General features: G+C 41.9%; 1 protein-coding gene across 22 annotated transcripts in view; it reads right to left on the bottom strand.

The window, feature by feature from the left end:
• The window catches only part of mbl (muscleblind), an 86,483-nt gene that overhangs the window by 23,651 nt on the left and 38,213 nt on the right, over positions 1–24,619 (bottom strand). For 9 of the 22 annotated variants that reach the window (XR_010565200.2, XR_010565185.2, XR_010565192.2 and 6 more), the window contains 4 exons: positions 10,371–10,553; positions 8,417–8,662; positions 6,366–6,413; positions 3,414–3,479 (listed from right to left, as the gene is read on the bottom strand). Coding sequence is in view for 19 of the 22 variants with exons in the window: in XM_065435584.2 (XP_065291656.2) it covers positions 3,414–3,479; positions 6,366–6,413; positions 8,417–8,662; positions 10,371–10,553 (543 nt within the window). In the remaining 3 variants the exon portion in view is untranslated. The remainder of the gene's footprint in view (positions 1–3,413; positions 3,480–6,365; positions 6,414–8,416; positions 8,663–10,370; positions 10,554–24,619) is intronic. The other 13 variants (XM_065435565.2, XM_065435611.2, XM_065435683.2 and 10 more) reach the window with 7 other exon arrangements.

Raw genomic sequence — 24,619 nt, 5'->3', positions numbered from 1 at the left:
GAAATGACGGACTCTGCGATTGCCATGGTCAAATTACGCACGGGGAACGGTGAGTTTGGTTGCCATGGAAACGTACAGAGGAGAAGTCGGGCATGGTTTCCGGAACCGGTTTGTGCGACAGGCACGCGGACTTCCTGTGTGATCCCCCACGGAGCATATTTGCGCTCCGCTGGCCGATTCGGATTCGCGAAACCCGAGCGCTCGCTCGAGGATTTCGGCGGCCACTCCAGATCGACCAGTGAAAAACGCCATATGATCAAAAATATTGTTTCTGAATTTAAAGGGGCCCTAAAGGAATAATCAATTAAGCTGCAGTTATAAATTGCAGTTTTGCAATAGCAAAACAACCACTCTTTTTATGTTACTAGGCTTGATAGGCCAGAATAGATGCAAAACAAAAATGATGGGTGACCACACCGTCCCGATATTACCGCACTAGCTTGTTGCGAGCTCACGAGTTTTGACAGCGCCTGCTTCGGTCTATCTAACTTTATATCGGCAAGGAAGTACTATATTGCATTTTACAGGAATTATAGATAGGAACCATTTTACAACTCAGCTTTATTTTTAGGGGGGGAAGGGGGTGTTTTTTAACAATAAAAATAGCCAAAGTGCCAAAAATGCTTTTGAAGTTGTGATGTCATGCTTGTTCAGACACTGAAGTTTCGGCACAAAATTCAAGAAAGGGAGGAAGCTTATTGGGCTTCATTTTTATTTTTTGGTAGCAACCTTCTTCAGCTGAACTGATGAAATTAGGGGTTTGAAAGAATGCCTAACCAGTCTAAACTGATTTAGTGATATGCACTGGTGTCCCTTTAAGTGTTCTAGTGATTTCTAACCACCAAATCAGAGGCACAGAACATACAGAATGGTAGAATGCAACATACATGGAAGAAATATGAATGTACAAGCTATACATAGCTTGCTCTGCATTTTCTATGTGAACGGAAAAGCTTGCACAAAGTGTAAATTTTGCATAAAGGAATGCTCATGATCCATCACAGTATTATGTTGTCATTTTCTGTATATTCCGTGCTTCCAAACCAGTAACTTACAAATGATTTGCTGGTTGCTGATGAGCTCAGTTCAAGTTAGCGCTAGTTGAAGCAGTGAGAACTGAAAGGCCTTTCTCTTCCCTGCTTACCAAAGAGTAAGGTCTGTTGTTATGCATTCATGCTGGCTTGATTCATAGAGCTCTCTTAAAGGCACTGTTAGAAACAATTGCTATTTAATTCTAGAGAACTAGCACAGAGTATGAAAAAGAACTAATGTAATTATTCAAAATAATATGTGTATTTGATAGTCAGTTCAGCCAACATATTGAACCAAAACGAAGAGATGATAAAAAAAAAGGACTACAACTGCCACTAATTTACACAGAGCAAGGCATGTCTGCGAAATGGCAATACCTGCGTGCACAGCGCCCTCACAACATCACAGCCACTCCAACCTGGTTGAACACAACAACCGACACACAGTGTTCAGCTACTTGGCAGACACCTTTGAACTATACGATGGCACATGTTTCTGCTGCCCCAGTGAACAGACTTGTCCAGATATAAGCTTAAGAGGAAGCTTTAGCTCAGCCTCAACTATGCCGCGACCTATTCAAATACATGTAAAATGCAGAAATGCTTTTCTGAGATAACCCCTGGGCCAATTTTAATGAAATTTGCTGCATTTCAGAGAAAAGGTTAAATTCTAGTGACTGTTGGAAGTAGAATTTTTTTTATGGCCTGCATTTTTTGACAAGAATTTTTACATAATTATGTGCTTAAAGAAGTTGAAGCCTGAGGTTTACAAAAACATATCACCATTCTGTAAATTGCATCCATCAGAACATCCAAAGCAGACAAATTCGATATAGTTCACATCTTAGGTTAATTTGTTACAATGTACAATGTATACGAAGGTTTTGCAAAGTGCTAGTTACATATTAGCGGTGAATTTGTTAACCATGTTTAATACATCAAGTATGTTCACTTCAGATGTGCTATCAAATTCAAGTTAAAGAACTGAGATATCGTTTTTCATTGCTGAGTTACATAGTTGTAAACTTTATATATTCATTATCTCAAAATTTGTGATTTAGGAAAATCTTTATTGAAAAATCACCAGCCTAAACAAAAAATCCACTTCCACCAGTCACTAGATTTTAACTTTTTCTTTTAAATGCAACAAACCTTATCAAATTTGGTGCACTTGTTGCCAAGAAAGCGATTTCTATTTTCCCATGTATTTAGATAGGAGACCCCGAGCTAAAGCTTCTTAAGTCGGCATCCTTACTATGAGTACAATGGTGCAAGACAAGACAAGGACAAGAAAAGAAACCAGACAAGCCCCCATTATGTTTCCATCCTTGCCCTCATGTTGTTTTGTGCTACCATACTCATAATGAATGATCACCAATTAGCTCAGTTCTCATGTCAGCATCCTTATGGCAAAAAAAAAAAAAAAATAGAGAGAAATGGAAAATATTATGCCTACCATGGCATTCAACCAGCAACATTCACATTTTCCAATATTACAAGTTGCTCCTCTCATGCTCAGTGCAAGTGTCATTCGCAGGACCAGCAGAAGCATGCCCCTGTCAATGTGCAAGTTACTGCAAGGTGTTCACCACGCAGATGGTTCGCGTGCGGTTGCATCCAAAACCAAAGAGGGCGACTGAGGGAATGCAGTAGCAGCACACAATTTTGAAAATGCACACTACTCAGTATGACAGGAAAACAGCCTACATCTTTGCAATGCAAGTCAAGCAAGAATTGCTAGTTAGCACAGACCTTTGTAAACGATACACCTCTCTCAACAAGTGATTTGGATTAAGAGCTGCTAACACGGAATGGGAGCTGAGCGAGATCTAAGCACCTGTTTTTCATGATTTAACTACAAGCATGTGTAACTTAAGCAGATCTGCTGCTAATGCTTTGAGGTTGCCACAAAGCCTGCCTCAAGGTTTCCCAAAGCCTTGCTGCACTTTATCGCATCACAGCTGATGGCTCTGAACGTAAAGCTACAGCATCACATATTGTCATTTAGTATAGCTGCTTGATTTAAAGAAGCAAGACATGACGCCGCTGAAACACTGTTCCCTTCGAGGCCCAGCCGGAAGGACAGTGTGTGCTGGGGAGGAGTCGAGCAGAATGCACCCAAGTGAGAGCAGCCAATGCAGCACACAGACACAATGCAAGTGGTGCCATGGGTTAATCACACACAACCCCAAGCCTGTGCGTGGGTGCATGGGCTGCAGCCGTGCAAGCAGCCCCTGGCACATGGGCCCATGCACGTTCTGCTGTCCCTTGTCGCCCTCTTTGGTCCTCGCAAACACGTCACAAAACCAGCCCTCCACATCATCTCTCTGTAGGAGAGGCCAAGAAAAGACACGCATGCAGAAGCTCTAAGGGGGAGAGTACCAGGACAACTTCATCTGCAGACTCTCGGGGACGCTTCTTGCTCGCGGAAGGATCTCCCAGGCCCGGCTAAATTAGTATGCAGAGGCAGATGGTTTTGTTTTTGGATGGCGGGTAGGCACAGCGCATGGCAGCAAGCAGCAATGCGTTGAAAAGGAACCAAAAATGAGGAAGGAAGGAGTAAAAAAAAAGAAACAAAGAGAGCAATCATTAAAAGGTCGGCCAAAACAGCATTCTTGTTTGTACACGCACCCGCCCGCCGGCAGAGCACCCCTCCCCCTGCTGGCCGAGGTGGCACCCATGCCAGCCCAGGGACACGGCATGCAGGTACCGCATTTATGCACATCCAATGCCGCCTTCCCTCCAACAACGTGTGCCGGTCAAGGTGCACAGAGGTTGGCATCACATGTGCACAAATACGGTACGACACCAAAGAACAGCATCACTCCTACGAATGGCAAGCCTGACAGCCCGTACCGCTGTACAAGCCAGACATTGAGATCTTAGGTAACACTGGCCATTAGGACGGAACAAGGAGGAAAAAGAAGCAAGCATGAGCCTAACCAAAGTGGGCAATCAAAGCAAAACAGAACCTTTCATTTCAAGACGCTGACAAAGTTACCAGCCCAAGATGCTCAAGGTTAGAGAACACTTGCTGGGTGCGCTAGACTGGTAGCAATGTAGTATCATGCTGTGGAATTGCTGCTGTGTCAGTGCAACTAAATGCTCAACTGGTTACAAGATTTTTTTTTTACCTATGATAAGTCAACACAAAAAGCCAAAGGCATGAAGTGGTTCCTAGGAAGAATGACACATCGATGCTGTGCCTTGCCTTTTGTACTGTTTCACTACTATGATGTCTAAACAAGCTGTTTTGCCCTTGAGGTGTGCTAACAAGGCCGGCTTATGCCCACCTCATATCCAGCCAAACATACAGGCCTGGATTTCAACACTAGTAGTCTTGCGTAGCACAGAAAATGTCAGCAGAGCACGCATCATTGAAGTGCCAATACACAGCAGTACAGCTGGTATGAAGGAGAACGACATATCTTTGCCCAAATGCTTAAATAACAGAGGTGTATCATTTCTTGATGCAGATAAGGCATACAGCATATTCAGCTTCCTTTGAACTTTCGAGCAATATTTTTGTGCAGCCTGTCATATGCACCCCAACACAACGTCCACTCCAAGCAACTGTGCGTCTCAAACAACTTTTCACTTCTGTGCTGGAGTCATATACCAGGAGTCCAGGGGAAGGCTTCAGTGCTACCCAAGGCTGGCTGGGATTTTAGAACAGCAGTTGACAAAACCATGCCAGTGAAAGAAAGCTTTGTCTGCACAAAACATTCAGTGGGTCACAGCACTCAAGTAACAGCAGCCAAGGTGCAAAATAAGAAGTGCAAATGCAACAACAACAAAAACAATAAGGAAGCTGCCAATCAAAGGGCATAACATGGCCCGTTGCAAAAGCATGCAGCTTGATGCTCCACTAGGCTGGCTTGTGTCTCGCTAATTCTGTGTGCCCCCCCCCCCCCCACCACCACCTCCAAGGTAAGTGAAAACTCAGCATGCAGTAAATAGTATTGCTAGCTGAATTATCTTCAAGTCCTCCTGGCCAACAACTCAACAGTTCCCATGAAACATGAAATAGTGCCAGTAAAATTTGTTATCTGGAATAACAGTACCATTATGTTGCCTACATAAATGTACAAACTATGAAGGGCAATACAACTGTCATGGTTGTCATAAGTACAGGAAGTGCAACCAGGCCCAGGCATACATTTTTGTAGGACGATAATATTCTCTATGCAAATACAGTAAACTAAAGATTTTGTTGCACAGTGTGATGAATGTTTACAACCCTCAGCCCACTTGTTGCAATATGTGAGAGAAATTCAAAGTGTTCCTCCTTGCTCCGTCCTTTTCCACAAGGCAGAGTGGCAATCTCAAGAGCTCAGAACTAACACTTCACAGCATTCTTGCTGTGGCAGAAAATGTACGGCCTTCCAAAAATAACCACATACAAACTCGTGGAACCAGGTGCACACTTATGACTGCAGGACTACCAATCACAAATATCTGTTTGGCATGTAACAAATGTGACAGCTACTAATGCGACACCTCAAATGACCCGCAGATCAAATCCAGTGCAAAACAGAACTGCACCATTTATTTATCTGTAACACTTTAGGTAGTCTGCGCTGTCAGGTGCTGCGTCAGCCTTGTGCCTCCAGCAAGCATTGCAACATCTCACTGGTTCTTACATGCACCATCAGCTAAAAAAAAGTAAAGCAGCAAGTTGTCGAGCACAAGCACAAGTAAAAGCGCGGGAGATTCTGTGCATGCAGTGACACTACTGTTACAACTAGATGAAATGTTAATGGCACAGAATGTGCTAATGTGCTTGTGTTGTTAGTTACCTTAAAATTAAAGGAAACATCAAACACAAAAATGTAGTACTAATACATACCCTCTTAAAATAAGGAAACAAAACGGGCCTTGTGCCCAACCACCCCTCGGATGACTAACATTTATCTTCAAGCCTCAATTTCTGTGCAAAACCCAGCTATGAGGTGCTTGCCGTTACTCTTGTCATAAATGCTACGCGCAAACATACAACACGTACACACACACATGCATGCACACACTTCTGTATACTTAGTTTCATGAGCTGGTTTCCCAGGTTTTCATATTACCCTAAGAGTACAGTTGCGTTTCTGCCATTTCTCATAAAAGGTCTAATAAAAACATGTCATGACGCAGGATGTGAAAAGCTTCCATCACCCCTCTGCTTATGCTGTCAAAATGCGCTGCATGTTTCTCATGCTGTGACCCAACCTCAAGTGGTCATGTGTGTTTTGCCAAAGTGAACAGAGAGAGAAAGGCAGCAGTAGGCCACCACACAATTGGCATGCCATCATCAGACAGGGGGGAAAAAAAGGAGGGCTCAAATACCTGAGTGTACATTTGTAATCCGACATCGGTGCTTCCTCCCTCTGTCGCCTGGTGTGACAAACAGGGTTGGTTTGCTTAGTGCCACTGGGCCCGCCAAGCACAAGGCACAGCACTGCCAGGAGGGCAAGGCCCCAAGGCAGCCCCGTACCGCTGTGCCCAACTCTGCGGCACGTGCACACTTTCTAACAGTACGCATGCACGCATGGTCACCACCACAACAAAGCAGCCAAACACAAATCACAGCTTCTGGTGGACATTCCCAGCCCATCCAGCACAAAGAAACATCACAAGCATTTCACACGGGCCTGACACTTTCTTGCCTGCTACATTGTCCTGACAAGCTCCTGAAACCGCTTAAAACAAAACTACCAAATGTGACCAAAGAGTGAAATGGTACCAAAGATGAGCAAAACGACAACAAGGTGAAAGCAGGAGCCTAGCTCGTTTTGCTCATCGTCTTGAATTTCCATCTCCCACCTTCCGCGTGTTTTCTCTCGATGGTACCAAAGAGTGACAATTTCTTGTTAGCTGCTGAGTAATCTTCCAACAGAACAAGGATGAAACCAAAGGTAGCCTGTCACAGAGCATAGCACTAAAGACCCAAGCCCTACAACTCCCTCACAATTATACCTCCTTTCAAGGAACTCAAGGCTGTCCCCAATAATTTATTTTTATGACATACTAAGACGCACAAGAGGTCTGGCACTTCAAGGTGAGCGCCCAAACCAGGTCACAAAATTAAAATTTAAGCATTACAAGATATTTACCAAAAGTGTGACACATCCTTAAAGAGGCAAAATTCATATCCACCAAGGCAACTCATGGAAGCAGTTCGGTGCAGGTGACAAGAGGGCCCTCCTGTCTGTCATTCTTTGGATACAAAATTCCAGAAAGAAATTTCAATGAAAACAGCTGGAGGGACCTGCATCTTGCAGGAGGGACCTGAAATTCCGCTTGCAGTGATACCAATGATAGATTTCAGAGAAATTTCGAGGGTTGGCACTTTTATTTCCTGGTACAAGTTCCTACAGCTGAACAATATTTTAATTGAAACTGGCAGCAGAGAGTAAAATTGGCAATTTGAATGCATCTCCATACTGCAAATGCATACTTTTAATAGTTCCGATTTGTGGAGAGTTACCAAAACCATTTCAGCGTAGTAATATAATTGGTAAAGAAATGTTTTCGTGTGGTTCCAAGTCCATTGTAATGGTAACTGATTCTCATTCAGTTGCCTTGTTGCAAAGCCTGACAGAAGTATGTAATAGCGCTACAGTCTGAAACACTGAAGTAGCCTATCTGTTTTTTTTTTTTTTAATGCTCCAATGACAGCTGTTGTTTGACTTCTCAGTCAGTGTCACCAGGTCACACCATATCTTGGGTCTGCTATAGTCCTGTGCGATGATGCATAGAGTGCGCAAGGAGGCTCGCCAATAAGCCACGCAAGCAAGCTCCTCTGCCTAAGGGCCAATGCAAAGGCAGCGTTTGCCGTGCAATGTGCAAAGACCGTAAGCGTCCTGGCGCAATGGCCTTGACAGCAAGCTGGCCAGCAGGCCAAACAAAGCAAGGTGCTGCCCCATCCCTTGCCCAACAGAGAGACAGGAAAATGTCAATGCAGTTGCTGCAAACGGGCCTCCACACAGGAATGACAATTATATTCTCTTTTCCACAAACAACTCACTGTTTTGCAACTTAAACTGCGCCTTTTTTTGCTTACTCATATTGACCAGTGGTAAGCAAGGACACACTTCTTAAGCAGAGAAAGGATAAAAGTGATGTGAACGTGGCTTCTGCATTACAACATGAATGCTTGAGCATAAAAATTTTCTCATTTTATAGATATCCCTTGTCCTTTAAGAAAGAAGGTGCTGCCTTTAAATATTTTACCACATGTTACTGAGGCAGACCTTGCATTTCCACAGCAAATGCTATCTTTACTGGTTTCTTAAAGCTGCCAAGCAAGGGCACCCCGACGATGTCATTCCTGCGACCCCTTGGAAGCTGGGAGGAAGGGTATGGTGCCAGAGACAGAGACAGCCTGCAGTGCCTACCATAGCAGCGGCAGCAGCAGCGGCGGCAGCGCCAGCCCGGCTCTGCGTGGCCTTGAGCTGCGCCTGCAGGTGCGGGGGAGGGTGGAAGTAGCGGCACTGGTCCCGAGAGCAGCGGCCCTTGACGAAGTCCATGCACACGGTGACTGCCCCGTCCCCGCTGTCCACCGCCACGTGTTCGGGCGGGTGCCCAAAGCGGCACTCCGTCTCGGGCCGCTTGCACGTGCCACGCTGGAACTCCCGGCACACCTGCCCCATGGTTGCCGCGAGAGGAGGAGGAGAAAGCTCATTGGGGGCCACCAATGCAAGAGGACATGACGTGTTGCTGCTGCTGCTGCTGCAAGGCGCAGATCTCTTCAGGGTGCACTTTCTTCAACCTGAGGTATGCTAAAATAGGGGCCAATAAACAAAATGGGACTTCTGTGGGGCCTTTAACTGTGGGTATGCTGGGCTTTACAAAACGGCTTGCCTGGCCTTCCAATCTAGCCCATAGGAAAAAGAAAAAAAGATTACTGCCCAAGTTGGGGCTGAATACCTAAGCCAGAGAGCTGCAACTTGTGAACCACAAGGTTTAATCTACACCTTCATGAGCTGCATACACGCAACAGGAATAATGATCATGTCATCTTGTTGGTTTGGCTCACCCTTTAATAGTCCTTATGTAATAAGTATGAATTTTAACACAGAAGTTATTCTGAATTGGCAAGTTGGATCACTGGAACGAACTGGCTCCAGACTTGCAGATAACTTGTTCATTTCCCCACCTGCCGTTGCTTCTGCACTAGCACCTCATCAGAGCTAAAGACTTGTAAAAGCAACAGGATGTGACGCTTGAGTAGTGAGCTAAAAGCGACAGCCCTATTCCTCAGGCATGTTTTTCCCCGGGGACAGTGCTGAAGCACACACAGGAGCACTTGGCATAAGAGCTGGCTACGTCTCCACTCCACAGAAGCAAAAGCAGCGGCAGCAGCAGCGTGCAAAAAAGCCATGCACAACCTTTCTAACTGAGACAAGCACAGTGAATACCAGCAAGTGCACAGTAGCTGACAGAGCCTTCTCTACCAGCATCATTTGAAAGTGCCAATGCCACATCTACCACTAGAGCACAAACGGACACTTACATCTGTGTGCACATGGCACTCCACAACTCTATTTTGTCAGCAGCCAAGAACGCTGTGAAAGCCAAAGTGTATGAAAGCTATACGTCCCTAAATATTCTTGGTAGTTGCAACAATGACTGATGTTTGCTCTGATTTTCACTGCATTTTGCTAATGTCAAAGTGTGTGCTGTAAGGTAAAGGCACTGCTGCAGAAAAACAAAGAAGTAGGCAAGCTTTATCAGTTTTCTGCGGTGGTAGAGCATAGCGTCTGGAAGCAACGAGTTGTCCTTGAAGATTTTGGTAAGGGCTCCAATAACCATGGCACAATAAATGCACTAACCACATTGCAAGTATGAACACACTTGAGCCATCACATTGGCAGACTTTGCATGCTCGTATGCAGAATATGACGTCTCTCATTTATTGTATTGGGACCACAATTTGTTTCCGTACAGAAATTTGTACAGAATATTTTCGATATCATGTGGTGTTGTTTGTAATTATCCCACTGCATGTGTGCAAAGCCACTAAGTTTTTCATCCATCCATCACATTTACCATAACTGACAGATGAACTGCTTGCCAAAGTGTGAAAAGCTAGTGTAACTTGAATTGTATTATGCTTAGCTTGCATACCTTTGTTAATTTCACAACTGTGCAAGTTACTTTTATTTCCTCACGGGTCGCTACATTTCAGGACAACAGCTCTTTCTTTTAAGGTTACACCAAATGTTAGCAATTGCTGTATATTGCAAACAATTCATCTCATGGCTGCAGAGGACACCCACGATGATCACGCAGTGTGGAATGAAGTAGAGCCACAGCTGAGAATTGGACAGGTCACCCATCACGTCTCACCTCAAGTCTATCAGTGCGCGCCACTTTTTGTGGGGACACTAGTGAAGCTGGCACAACGCTTAGTGGGGCCGTCACAGCGTCCGCAGTCATCATGCCAGGCAAAACAGGACTAGGCGTCAAGTAATGTCCAAATGAAGATGCTGTTGCCATCGTTGTCAGTGCAGGCATATATGGGCTGGTAGCCTATAATGAAGAAAAAACAAAGCAAAGGTTGTGCTGTCAGTTACACGTACATCAACCAGTCATGCTTAAAGAATTTGTCATGTCTGAGCCCTAAAATTACATGGGCAAAACATTGCAATTCAGCCCTTCATTTCACAATTATCCTGTTGGCTAAAGCTGCTGCAATAAGCAATGAAGCAAAGCAAAAATGTCAGCCCATCCTTCAATGCAAATGGTCTAGAACCTCATCAAAAAAGAAAGAAGAAGAAGAAGGAGGAGAAGAAGAAGAAGAAGAAGAAGAAGAAGAAGAAGAAGAAGAAGAAAACCTCTAGGGACATCTTAAAATAGCTCACCACAACATGAAGCAGCAGCTATGTGCAGTGTCAAACAAGACGGTGTCATAGTTTGCTGGACCATCAAAAATATGCAGATCCATTCAATATTAATTATATTCAGAAGAAAGAAACCCAAAAGCCCCATTGTAATGTTGACTTATGAATCCCTTTGTCCTATCTGTAGACATTGTGCACCTCACATGGAACACTCAGTCAAAAAGCAGTTCCTAGCAGCAGAGCAGCAGGATGGCAATTGATTCCACACTAACAAGGACAATACTGCTTCCCTCACACATCTCTAGATAACAAATACGATCTTTCAGTTACAACATATGCATCGAACAACACAAATATATAGCCTAACAAGTAAAGGAAGCTAGGCCTCTCATAGCTTATTCAAACTAAAATTTCAAAATGCCACCAGCGTAAGCCCTTCGTACATACTGCTCATATTTGCAACACATGTGACAAAAAAATGCAACCTCCTTATGCTTACAGTGAAACTAATACACAGATTCTGGTCATCATTTCTTTTCCATGAGGACCCTATACGCAAATTCATTCAGTATTTGAGCAATACATGTATCAGCAAATTAGCAAATGTGTTATAGTCAAATAACAGTGGTAAGCAGTCAGAAAGACAGAATGATGACCTAGCTTCATCAGGCAAGTGTCATTGAGAAAGCTTACATATGTTAACAGTTATGCGCACTGCCTCACTAGGTTTAAGCTGTAGACAGCTTATAGCCATCACTTTCACGTGCTGTCGCGTAAAAAATTTCAACTAATATCAATGGCACATGCTCTGCTACATTAATCATTACTGAACTTTGTACCAACCTCATTTACAATCTAAGAAAGTAGCATGAACACTGCCATGCAGGAAAGCACTAGTCCACTTACGTGCCTCAACCAAAGAAAAAAGTGCCGTTGACATGTAAGACTGCCTTTTTGCCTCTCTAGAGTACGAGGCATCCTTTATCAGTTTTATAGTGTTATTTTCTTTCTTCTGGCAGACCTGCAGCATATACTCCCCCCCGCCCTTCATGTACGGAAAACATTAGGATAAAAAAGACCTGCAGTATACTGGTCATAGATGCAGGTAGTTATTCATACAATAGTATAATATGATAGATAGAATAATAGATAGGAATCATAGATAGTCATACATAGCCATAGAATTTGACAAAAGAAATAACATAGCAGTACAAACGATCAGATATTTTTAGTGCTAGTGGTGATTTTTTTTTTCCTTTTTTGCTATCTAAATCGGTTCTGCACGGAGCCCTATTTGCAAAGTGCACTGCCTTCAAACTGCATTATTAAAATAAGAAACTTCAACCAGAGGGTACTGCACGATTAAGCACATAAAGAACTAGATCTGAAGCATTAAATAGTAAAAGATAACATGCAAGAATGAAACAATGAGACTCGTGCAGGCAGTTGCAGCAGACTCACAACAACGACTGACAAAAGAGCCAGCAATCAGCTACAGCGTCATTATTCTGGTGCAGCTACACTTGACAGCTGCTGGTAGAGAGTTAAATGTCCTAATGTGATAAGTTGTCCATCAGTCATAATTGGCTATAGAAGGTACTGGCCTCTTTCACAATGAAACAAAAACGATTATTTTGCAACCCTGGAAGGAAAACATATTGCAGCCTAAAATATCAAAACCCACACCTGCAACACCAGAGAGCAGCTGTGTTTCAATGCCTCTTGGATAAGGCATCTTGTGTAAGCACACTAGCATATGGTCCATGAAAAATGTCCCTACCTTTGTCCTTGCCGGTAACCAAACGGGTGCAGTGCAGATCCCAAACGAGCAAGACTGCTGAAGGCCAGCACAGATTTGACAAGCAAGCATGGCTCGAGCATTGTGAAGACACACATTTTACTCTGACCATGCAAGCAGATGTTACACAGAACATTAGTGGAAACCACAAGCACTGTATGCTGACCAAGCAAAAAACATGCTTTTCAAAGAAATCAAACATTACCAAAGAAAACAAGTTGCAGGACAGGCAACAGGAGGGGAAGAAAAAAATGGGTCCCTCTTATGGTTTTCTTAATAGCTGCCTCCTTTGAGTACTCTCTTGCTATGGCACTGTCCAAACCCTAGATGAAGAGCAAATGTGCACAGAGTCATAATAAAAGCTGCCATGATAAAAACCTGACATACAGCTTACGCATGAAATCAGTTTTTACCAGGCGCAGCTTTGTTCTTTCATGACAGAGGGCAACAACAAACTGCTTAAATGCTCATACAAAGAACCTAACTTCAAGCCATATTATTACGTGACAGATGTGCAAAAAATACATTTCAGCAAGTCTTGGAAATGATGATGCAAAAAGGTACCATAAGTTAGCTTTGACTGCCTGCTTACTAACTTAAGTTTTTTTTATGCCACAGGCAAAAAGGCCATGTTGTTTCTTTGGCTGTTACCCAACATACTGTACAGGTATTAGTACATTAGTATCCTTATGTAAATACCATTGAAACTCACTGCTTCAACAGTCATACAAAATATACAGTAGAACCTTGTTGATATGTTCCCTTTGTTACGTTTTCTAGGCTCCTACAATTTGAAGCACCACTCCTGTTTAGCTTCCATAGGGTCATGTCTGTTAGCTTCCCGTTTGTTACGTTTCCCTTGCTGGTAGTTGCATCCCAAAAGTACAATGGTGCACCATTGATGTATCACTGTCCCTCGGCAGTGACAATGCTAACTGCCCCATGTCATTGCTGAAAATAATCAGCATGCAAAACTTGTTATGCGGTGCCGAAGAATTGCCATCACCAAGTTCAGGTCATCGATGGTCGCCGATATCATCACTGCTCATGAAATTGAAAGCTAAGAAGAAGTTGATGGAGGCACGAGGGGTTGCCCGGCATGCACGTTTATGAACCTTGTGTGGTTTCACTTTGATATACAAAGTTATGCAGAAATTGAAAAGGGGCTGTGAGTGCTTGAAAAGAGGCTGTTATTATCAAAGGTTTGACACAAGCACCAAATGACACATACAAGCTTCATTTCGTAGGATCTATGGTTAAGACTGCTCCAACTAATTGATGAATCACTTTAAAAACATTCTATCTAATTGCCAGGTAGCAATAACAAGCTATATCGAGCAGGTTTACAATAATTTGTTGGCTTCCTATTCAACCTCAAGTAAGGTTTCGTGTGAGAGTAGCTTTTTGTCTCATCAGTAGCACAGCCAGTTGCATATATATATCGGATGTTCAGTTTTCCTCGACCATGTGTTAGTTTTCCTTGGTTCCCTAAAACAAAACATGTCAACGGTATTAGTTCTACACTACATGTCAAATTAATTTTGGTTTCATTACAGCCATTACTCTCTTCACAGTCCTGCAGAAACATAGCTGTATGAACTAATGACCTTTAGTCATTAGTTAGTATGTCAGCCCCAGAATTTTAGATTGACGAGATTCGTAAATGAAAGAAACTAGTGTAGCTTCACTGTAGTAAACGGTAGCTGCATTGGCGCTGGATCACTTAGATCTGGCTGCATTCTTCTCAAGCACCCAGTAACTGTGATATAAAAATCACATTTCCATTAACTCTACGATGACAATGGTTATTATGATAATATGAATAATGTTGTTTTATTATTCCACTTGAATATTTTAGCACCACCATGTGCAGAGAGAGATTCTTCACCCTCGATGTGCTGTGCAGCACAATAGACCCCATCGATGCATTTTCATGGAGCCTTTGCCTATATAGCATCTTGTGGCGTCTGCTTTGGATAACTATAAGTGGACGTCTTTCAGCATCTGTTTAATAGTCAACAGCACAATAATCACATGGGTGCAAATTTTCTGGCATTCTTACAGTTGATCATGCTAAATAAATGTGACCTTTCATAGATTTCTCAGTTAATGTGCTCTTGTTTCTGTAACACCTTGTATGTGTGAATTCTTTAAACCTAAACATTTCAAAGAGATTAGTCTGATGGGGTAATTAACTGACATCATGCAAACACCAAACAAAACCTTCATAGTTAAAGTAAACTTTTTACAAATTATGTTACCGAACGTACCAAGAAGTTTTATCGGTAAAAAGGGCACTGCTGCAATTGCGGAATCAAAGACTCCCAGCTCTTAAGGCAAGTCCAATCAAAGGGAGGGGAGTCCTGCAATTGGCACTAGTTTTGAGATCGCTTTCCCTAAATCTGCCACGACGTGCATTCCATTCCACTTGGATCGTCCCGCAGTATGTGAAGCTTGACAAACAGTTAGACTTCCATTTTTTTAATCAATATGTCTCATTCATATACTGACAACAATATATGTAAAGTGGCATATCAGTGTCATCTCTAGTTAAAAGCTCACAAACTCTTTTCTACACAGTCTGAAAATGCTCCAATTCATATTTGTTCATACATATTTAGCATACTGCATTGAACATTGTGGTAGCACTTTGGAACATATTTAGAACTGCGTGGTCAGTTACAAAAATATGCAACAAGAGCTTGAACATTTTCAAGGACAACATGCTGCAGCAAATTTTTATTTCAATTGTTAGTAAACACTAATACAGAAGTACAAGATCATTTGATTGTACAGTAAAACCTCATTATAACAAAGTTGAAGGAGGAGCCAGAATTGTTGTTTTTTATATCCCATTACTACATGTACAGCAATATGAATCCCTATGGGGATCTCAAGGGAAATCTCATTAAGTTTGTTATGTCTATTATTTTGTTATAATACCGTTTCATTAAAACAAGGTTTGACAGTATTCTATTGAGCATACTCATCTAACTTATGCAGAACATGAAAGCTGCAGCAGGAAGCCAGTTTAGCCTGCCTCTTTGCAGCTATAGTTACCTTAATATGTTAAATTGAATTTAGAAGCACTAATCTGGAATCCTATTCCAAGTGCACTAAAACCACACCAAATATTTTATCACTACTAAAACTATGAAGCAGTGATATTGCAGATAATGTTATGTTATTTCTCTGCTTCAACTTTATGTCGCATTGTTATTTTGCATCACTAACAAAATCGTATGCACTACATCTGTTTAAAGATCACGTGCAACAAAATTTTGCGTCACATAAGAAGCCTAGCTTCAAATAGTGTAAATATGGAGCAGCATCCATGACAATCGTATGTTTGAAATACGAGTGGATGTGTTGGGAAAAGCTCACAAAAATAAATCGTTTTGGTACCAAAACCAAAAATAATGCCGCCATTACCACTCGGTGGAAATGATGCATTACCAAGAATGTGAGACTCCTCGGCATGACCTCAGAGATTATGTGGCACTTGCAGCTACTCGCGGCACATTGGGCATCCCCAGAGACAACATGCTGACACTTGCTTCATATCCACTAACCACCAAGTGACCACGGTGTCCGCTTAGGTGCTGTTCAAAGGCTGCTAATAATAAAATTATACTATTACCAGCCCTGTAGCTTTGCCAAGATTGTTTTAGTAGTATAGACTACTCATCTACAACCTATTTAGCAAAAGCGAAATTTCATTACGGTTGGCTTTTATTGCTGGTAGTAAAAACCAGTTGTTTTTTTCATGGCCCTGACACTAGCCATAATGGTTTTAGGATCCTACAATGCTTTGATAATGAAATGGATGAGTTTTTGACACCAAAAATGAATGAATGAAGTAAAAGAAGCTGGCACTCCTTGTCGAGTCCAGGAAAGAGGACACCACCCACTCGACCTCAAGAGCAACGACCTCGATGGTCCAAATAAATGCTCTCTCTCTCTTTCTCTCTGGCACTCCTTGGCCATACTTGGCCTTTGTGCCATGAAACACCATACATTATCAATTATGAGAACATGTTTCACAGCACATTTCGAGGATCAATATCTCCAAATAGGTGCTGATCTCAGGATTTATGTTAAATATGCATGATTATGTACTGCCCGACCTCATGCCACAATCAAAACATGTGCTAAGTTGATAATTTAAAAGCTGTAAATTAGTTAATGAGAATTAATTAGTCATATTTGGGGTGCAATTAGATTGTTTACAATTAATTAGCAACAGTTAAATTCAGACCGCATACTACTGAGACACAAGCTAAGGCACAAGAAAAGACAGGACAAGGCGCTACTTGCAACTGAAAGTTTATTCGGAAGGTTGGAGACTAACATCGATTAATATTCATTTTTTTTCTTACCTGCTCGTTTTACGATGTTTGATGACATTTCATGAGTTGGGACATGTCGGGTTTATAAAGTCTCTAACCTTTCAAATGAACTCTCAGTCACAAGTAGCACTGTGTCCTCTCTCTTCTTGTGCCTTAGCTTCCGTCCCAGTAGTTCGCGCTCTGAATTTAGCCATGCTTCCATACCAACTCGCCCATATTTCACTTTTTATTAATTAGCCATATTTAAGCTAGTTCATTATACCAGTAATGTTCAACAATTTAGCTGAAGTGGCACAGCTTCCATATTTGCCACAGAAAAATTTAAAAACATGTTTCCATTAAAATAGATCATGACGTACTACATGCTGTTGTGTGTAAAAAAGTGCTTCAGTTCCAAGTCCAGTGCTTGTCCTGTTCCCTTTGTGTTTGAGCTGTGTCGCAAACCTTTCCAAGTGGCTATATATTATTTAATGTCATTTGGACTGCTGCCTTCATCAGCTTCCCAACGGTAACAGTTGATTTCCGTATGTTTCTGCAATCTTGAAGTGGTCAAGTGGATATGAAGTAAACATGCAGTCGAGCTCACTTGGAACATTTTCACCAATACGGTTGTTGCTATGGTAACTGATACATATCAAAGTCCACAAGAAAAAAAAAATGTGCACCAAAAACTGCGTTTGAAGGGCCCCTCACCAGGCCCAATAGAAAAGTTTCGTTATAATCTGAAAGTTATGTGCCCTCTAAGGAGCGCTCAGTCACAAGGATTTTTCAAACTGGTTCATTAATAGCCGAGATAAATATTTCAGTGCCATGAATTCATGATTCCAAGAGGTGCTCCACTGACAAGAGAGACACTCTCTCCAGTTGCCCCGTTAGCCTCCACAAGTGAAATTCTTTCCCTGCTTTCTCCCATACTGGATTTTGAGGATCGCGTGGCGCATAATTCATGGCTCCCGCCTTCATTCTTTTTCCCTTGCCTTTCTGCTGCACGGTGCACTTCCGTTGATGGTGTCGCGTGCGAGCTGTTGTGTTTGTCTTGTTTCTTGCGGAGCATGATTGTGCGCGCTGTGCACGAGAACACCTGACTAGTGGTGCAAGTCAGTGCTACACGAACACTCAGGCAGACACAAGCGGATCACAGAGTATGATCGTGTGCTGGAACATGGTAGAAAATGGCATAGTTTCGTTGTCAGTGTACACAACTGCACGACGTGGGAACAAACAGACAAAACTGAAGTGCATCTCTCTTGCTGTGGTGCAAAGTAAACCAAATACACAAAGACATTTTTAGTTTGTGTGTCATTACTTCTCTACACCTTAATTTGCCTATCGATGCAACATATTGCACAAATAAGAGATGTTGCCTTGAATAATTCTCGAAGTCACAAGTCACTAAGAGTGACATCATAGCGAAGACACATTTATGTAGGTGCACTAGCACGTATACATCATCCCTCCGGCTTGGAGTGCGGCGCCGGCAAAGAGAAGGGAAAATGGTGTTCGGTTTGAAATTTCAGGTCTTTTTACAGCACATAGCGATGTAATACTTAGCAGAAACAATCGTTAGCGTGCATGGTATGTACCACGCATGTCAGCTCAAACTGGCCAAACCTGGTGAGCGGCCCTTTAATATGCATGTCATGCCACTTGTTGAAGCAGAAGCATGTATGGTCCAGCTGAAGTTTGCCAGTGAAGTCAAGAGTGGGGGTTTATTACATACAATACGTTTCATTGCCAGTGGCACCTTCTGTTACCACCGAAAGCAGGTGACACATAAAGCAAGGAATGAAGGCCATCACATTGATATTGTGCACCAAACATGGAGAAAACAGGAACTCATAGTTGCACTGATCCTAAAACACACAATTTGCATCTACAAGACAATAAATGCAAAAGTGTGCCAAAATAATTAAGAATGCAGTTATAGGAGCATAGTGCCATAAGGAAAGTGTCCCAATTGTTGGCAGGCAAATCCCACTGGTCAAGAATGGAAAAAAAAATGCTTCCTTGTTACACAAATGATTAGCACATCAAGCAAGATAAAATTAGCATGCTAGCTAAAATTAAAAAATGGCTCACATACCTTATGCTGCACTGCCTGAATAAACACTCAAAGCCACCAGTGTGACATTTGACAAGATGCTGCAAGAGGATGCTGCAACAGGTGCCAATGCAACTAGCCATTCCAATTAAAGCACCTTTTCTTCACACCTTCTATGTTCCAATTTAGGATTCACTTGAGCTCAGTACTCAAACAAGCATTCCTTCTCTTGCCTGATTACATTAATGTGAAGATATGCTGCTAGCCCTCGTGTTCTACTCCAGGGAACTGCAAACTATGGCACCAAAGGCTTGCACATGTGCAGGTGGTCCTCTGTTGTCAATTTACCATTCAGGTAATTTCTCTATGGAGCTCCTAATATGCATAGGACTATAGCTACTCTTTGCTACAACGGAAGGCACACCCGAGCAGCAAAGCACTGCCAACCTGTTAAGGTCAGGATGTGCATGTACCACAGAAGCTTGGGACTGCACCAAGAAGGAAGGCATGCCCACCTCATTGTTTGTACACTGCACATGCTGTGAAACTCAACAGAGGTCATGCACATGTTTAAATAAAAACACACAGCACAAGAGAGGAGAGTCAAGTGCGGCAGACAAGGCTCAGCACAGAAAAAGAGCGACAGGGAAGCTCCTCCTCAATGCAGGAATTTGGCCCTGCATACTAATTCCCCCATTTTTGGTTGACTCTGCAAGCCAATATCTATGCAAGTAAAATAGCTATCATTGTACATATGGGGCCAATTCTTCTACTGAATATCTATTGCTAGGTTCATTGCACTTTCTTTTGGATTATATATATATAAGGCACAATTCAAATGTCCTGGCTATTTTCCCACATTGCAATATAATACTACCAGAAGTTGCTTGTCTGTAGATGAAGCGATTGTGGCCCCACTGCCCATTACTAAAGTAAGTAAACAAAAATAATCTTAAGGCATGCTCTTAACAATACAAATATTACTGAATAATTTCCTTGAATAATAAAGACTAAATAAAACTCTAAAGCAGCAATTTCCTTAGCATTCATCAGGAATTATGCTATACAACCAGTATATATAAGCCCATCAACTACCTGGAATTAGAAAATTGAGCGCCAATGAATATCTTTACCATACATGTTGCAATCACAATATTTAATAATGGCAGTTCTCAAGCCATGTTCATTCTTCAGGAAATGAGGTGAGCTTGCAAATTTCAACAGCTAACCTAGTGCCCTCCACACATCTTACTGATAATCTGGGTCCCTGCTGGGGTAAGAAATGATGGAAGACAGGAGGTGGTTACCTTACATTACTTTATACAAACGTACTTAATGTTATCAAAGTAGAAATACTATAAATGGACACACTTAAGGAGTGATGTGCCTCAGAGATCTTGTTTCTTTAGTAAAGCTTATAGGATGGAATTTAAGTTATGGGGTTTTATGTGCCAAAATCACTTTCCGGTTATGAGGCACGCCGTAGTGGGCGCTCCAGAAATTTGGGCCACCTGGGGTTATTTAATGTGCACCTAAATCTAAGTACACTGGTGTTTTAGCATTCCGCCCCCATCGAAATGTGGCCACCGTGGTATTGGATAGAATTTATGAATAATGTAGTTTATTCTATTTTTGAATATGATTTTAATATATTAATTTGTCATATTTCTGTGCCCTTTGAAAGTGCAAAGAGTAGGGTCTCTTTTGCAAGGTTTGGCCTTTAGACCAAGCTTTGGAGAGATAATAGCTTCTATTGCTCATTATAAACAGATAACTGTAAAAGAAGTTCAAAATTATTTCATGTTGCCTTTTTTATTTAAAGATAAAATTTTTATTATCGACTATGGTTACTAATTTATATAGAACTGATTATTGGTTTCCCAAGATGCACATGACCAGACCTGCTGTAAATTGTAAGAAAGCCTCGATACTTTCATGCTGTGCATCCTTATGCATTAGCATGCAAAATTTGGCCAAGATTAAGTCACATCAAATACAAAAATTCTCGGGCACAAGTATTAAGATTTTAAAATGAGAAAGACAAAGTTGAAAGTTTCCAAATATGCTTATTACTATATCTGAGGTTTAATTTGCACAGAATTTGGCCAGAATGCAGACCATTCAGAACGCAGACAACATGTTTTTGCATGACAGCATCTCGCATGTAGGAAGTACAGCCTTCGCCCAAGCACTGGTGAAAAGTAGAGAATGAGCTGGTGCCGACTCAGCTTGGGCTAGTGCTCGCATGTTACGCCAGTAAAGCTCACCATCTGGGCAAAACCTCATCAGTGAGCCTCATCAGTAGAGCGCATGAACGAAAAAAATGAAGACCCTACAGCTATCATGCATAATTTTGCAATCAAAACATAAAATATTACCTGAAAAAATATCCTAATTTTTGACCTGCATGTCCCCTTAAAAACAATAAGGCACAAGGAACTTAACAATCATTTCCTCTACATTGCCCTTCCTTGAGAGGCATGCTCCTGAAATCGAGTTCACATATAAAAGAAACAAAGGGATCTCATCTTCTGCAGTGCAAAAACAAGATGTCCTGGGTTGTATTAGCTCCCATTTGCCAAGCCAAGTTGGTAGCCACATCCCATGCTCGCGGATGCTATCAATTCAGCGAAGTCCATACAGTCTTTCTTCCAGTCACTTGCATTGCACTGTCTTCCAAGATTTGGAAGTCATCCCTGTCCTCTGTACAATGGTCGGCGCTGCCCACCGAAGGTTGGAACAATGCCTTTTTGTCTCTCATAACTATTCGTTTTCTTTTGCAGATGCTGTTTCACTTCTCAGGCGTTTCTGCATCTTTTTCATGGGGCCAGTGAACGCGGCTATACAAACCACGTGCAACTGCCAGCTTCTTTTGGTCCACCCACATGTTATCTTTGTGCCTTCCAGCACCAGCATCTCCCCAGATGAAGCAGCTTGACACCGTCCTCGCAAAGCACTGATGCTCTTTTGTTGCTGCTGGAGCCAAGGCTGCTGGTTACAAGCATCGGAAAATTGTTCAATGTAGGTGAAAAGTGCCCGAAAATCTTTTTTTATTATTTATTTCTCCTCCCCCCTTTTTTTCTACCTCTCTCTTGTGAGCTGGGCAGGAATAATGAGTGCAGCATTGAACTGGGCACCCAAGCGGGTGAGAGAATTCTCAAAATTCGCAGCAGGTTGGACTTGCTTGTTAGACGGCTGGTATAATTTTATCCCTTTCTTCATTAGTGCCTCTCAGGGCCATTATAGAACCTTAAGTTTGGTTCATCAAGGTTTTAAAACATCCGGTCACAATTTGCATCAAATATATTGGCGGTCTACTTCATTTTCCTAAAATGTACGAGGATGGCTTCGCCTGAGTAGATGAATTTGTAGAACAGCAATATATTTCGCTGTACATTTCGGGGGAGAAATATCTCATAACGGGTATTCCATTAAGGTACTAATGTGAAGTCAATTAGCAAATCCTAGGTAGTTAATGAGCTTATTACTGATTATTGCACATTTTCTGATGGCCACTGCAGTTATTGATGCTTTGCACCCCTCTAAAGAAAAAGAAAAGGAGATAATTTCTTTATGACACTGTTTTCAGGAATTTTTGACCAGCATTCGCTGAAACAGCTGGTGTACACAAGGTTCTTCACATTTGGGTAAAGCCAAAGTATCCCCGAATTTCTCAGTCTGAATGAGTATCTAAGCATTAAAGTTAAACTCAATTTCTACCCCAAAAGCTGCCTTTTTATAGTGTTGTTCTGAACTTTTTAGGTATGGTCGAACTGCGACAGCTCACTGTGCCAGTGTTATGCAAGTAGCTTCAATGATTATTGAGTGGTATCACAAACTCTTACAGGGGAACTTTAGAAGCCACAGCTGCAGAACCTCACTAGTATTTTGCTAGTGTGGCTCTGTCATAAGTCAGATGTGCAGCACAGTGGCAGATAGCTTCAACAGCCTTTAGCATGACTGTGTGGCACCAGTATAGTGCTCCTGTGTTTTCCAAATAGCATCTTAGTGCTTAATAAACGCATTGTTAATCTAAACATTGAAGTATGAACTGATTATACAAACAGACAAGTAATAGATATATGGGCAAAGCATTATTAGAAAAAAACATGTTGGTTAGAAAATTTTTTGCAGGAGCAATCAATCTCCAATTTCTTGCACCTGAAAATTAAATAATCTGACATTAACCAAACGAGGAATGATGCTTACCACTAGGCATTCTCAGGCAACTATAACTTAAGAGAACTTGAGGTTCAGCACTTCCAGGAAAGTTTGGACTTTTCATCCGTTATTGACTAAAGAAAATGTGACATTTTGCTTTATCCCTTCCTACAAAAATGAAAAACCTGAAATTGATGGGTTGTATTTACAAATAAATGTCAACATTGAGTTGGCATCATCATTACATTTAGCTTTAATTACCAAATGCTGTTGTTCCAACAATGAAAATTAATGCTGTAAACAACAGCCCAGCAAACTTGAGAATCAGTTATACATATAGGCCAGGTTACCTAAAGGCTGTGCCTGGCAACAGTGAATCTTGATCTTCACACCAGAGTCAAGACAACTAGCAGTGAAAGCTGGTCATCAGAATGTGCAGTGGTTCCAGAGGGCTTACCCACTCAAATAAAGAAGAAAAAAAAAACGATGCAGACAAGCAAAAGCACAAAATGGCAACATGCAAAGTTTTGCTTTAGTACCCAAAAGTGCAACTTCTTTTCAGGAAAACAAATTCCTACACACAGAGGAGGAAGCCATGCCAGTAACAGTATAGTCATCAGTTGCACTAATGATGAAAAGGGCAGGTGGAGGAAAATGCTCCAGGCAAGGTGGTCACCAACTGCTGCTCTGTCATTTCATCACTCCTGGGTGCCATGTGGTATGCACATTGCACTTCTCAGAAACAAAAGTCACTCCTTTATGCCTTAAGTATTAAGCAAGACAGCATCAAGTGCTGGGTGCTGATGGAGTTTGTACTCTTGCAACTGCTAGCAGAGTGTGTGTTTGTGTCTATGGGGAGTGTGGGCTTCACAGTTGAGGGCTTGCACAAAAAACCAATTACTGTGGAGGACCCCTGCGTTAATTTTCATTCCACTGTTGATAACTAGGAGTGCCCTTGTGCCCTGTTTGTCTAAAGAAATGGCTTACGATTGCTGTGAGTAGTGTAGAAAACATCCACTTAGTGAACACACTGCGGTCGAGCGATCTCCCATAAGCAATTTCGCATTCTCGGAAAACTTTTGACTAGGGGTGTGCGAATATTGAAATTTTCGAATACGAATCGAATACGAATAAGGCGAAAAACTGTCTTCGAATATCGAATATATGTGTAGTATTAAAAAATTGCAAAACGAGGTAACAATAGCTTCATTATCCTTTTAAAAATAATATTGCATTTTACGAGGTTGCTTCAGGTTAAAGAGGCACTCATTACAGGTAATGCACTGAGGTAATGTCAGGTAATGCTCTGTCAGGTAAGCGCTTGTTACAGATTATCGCGAAGGAAGATATAGTGCTCAACATGTTCAGAAAGTAAGGGCTCTCTATGCACTGTGACAACATTTGTC

The sequence above is a fragment of the Dermacentor albipictus genome, chromosome 1 (assembly GCF_038994185.2).
Source record: "Dermacentor albipictus isolate Rhodes 1998 colony chromosome 1, USDA_Dalb.pri_finalv2, whole genome shotgun sequence".
NCBI classification, from domain to species: domain Eukaryota; kingdom Metazoa; phylum Arthropoda; class Arachnida; order Ixodida; family Ixodidae; genus Dermacentor; species Dermacentor albipictus.
This window is presented reverse-complemented; position numbering and strand designations above follow the sequence as displayed.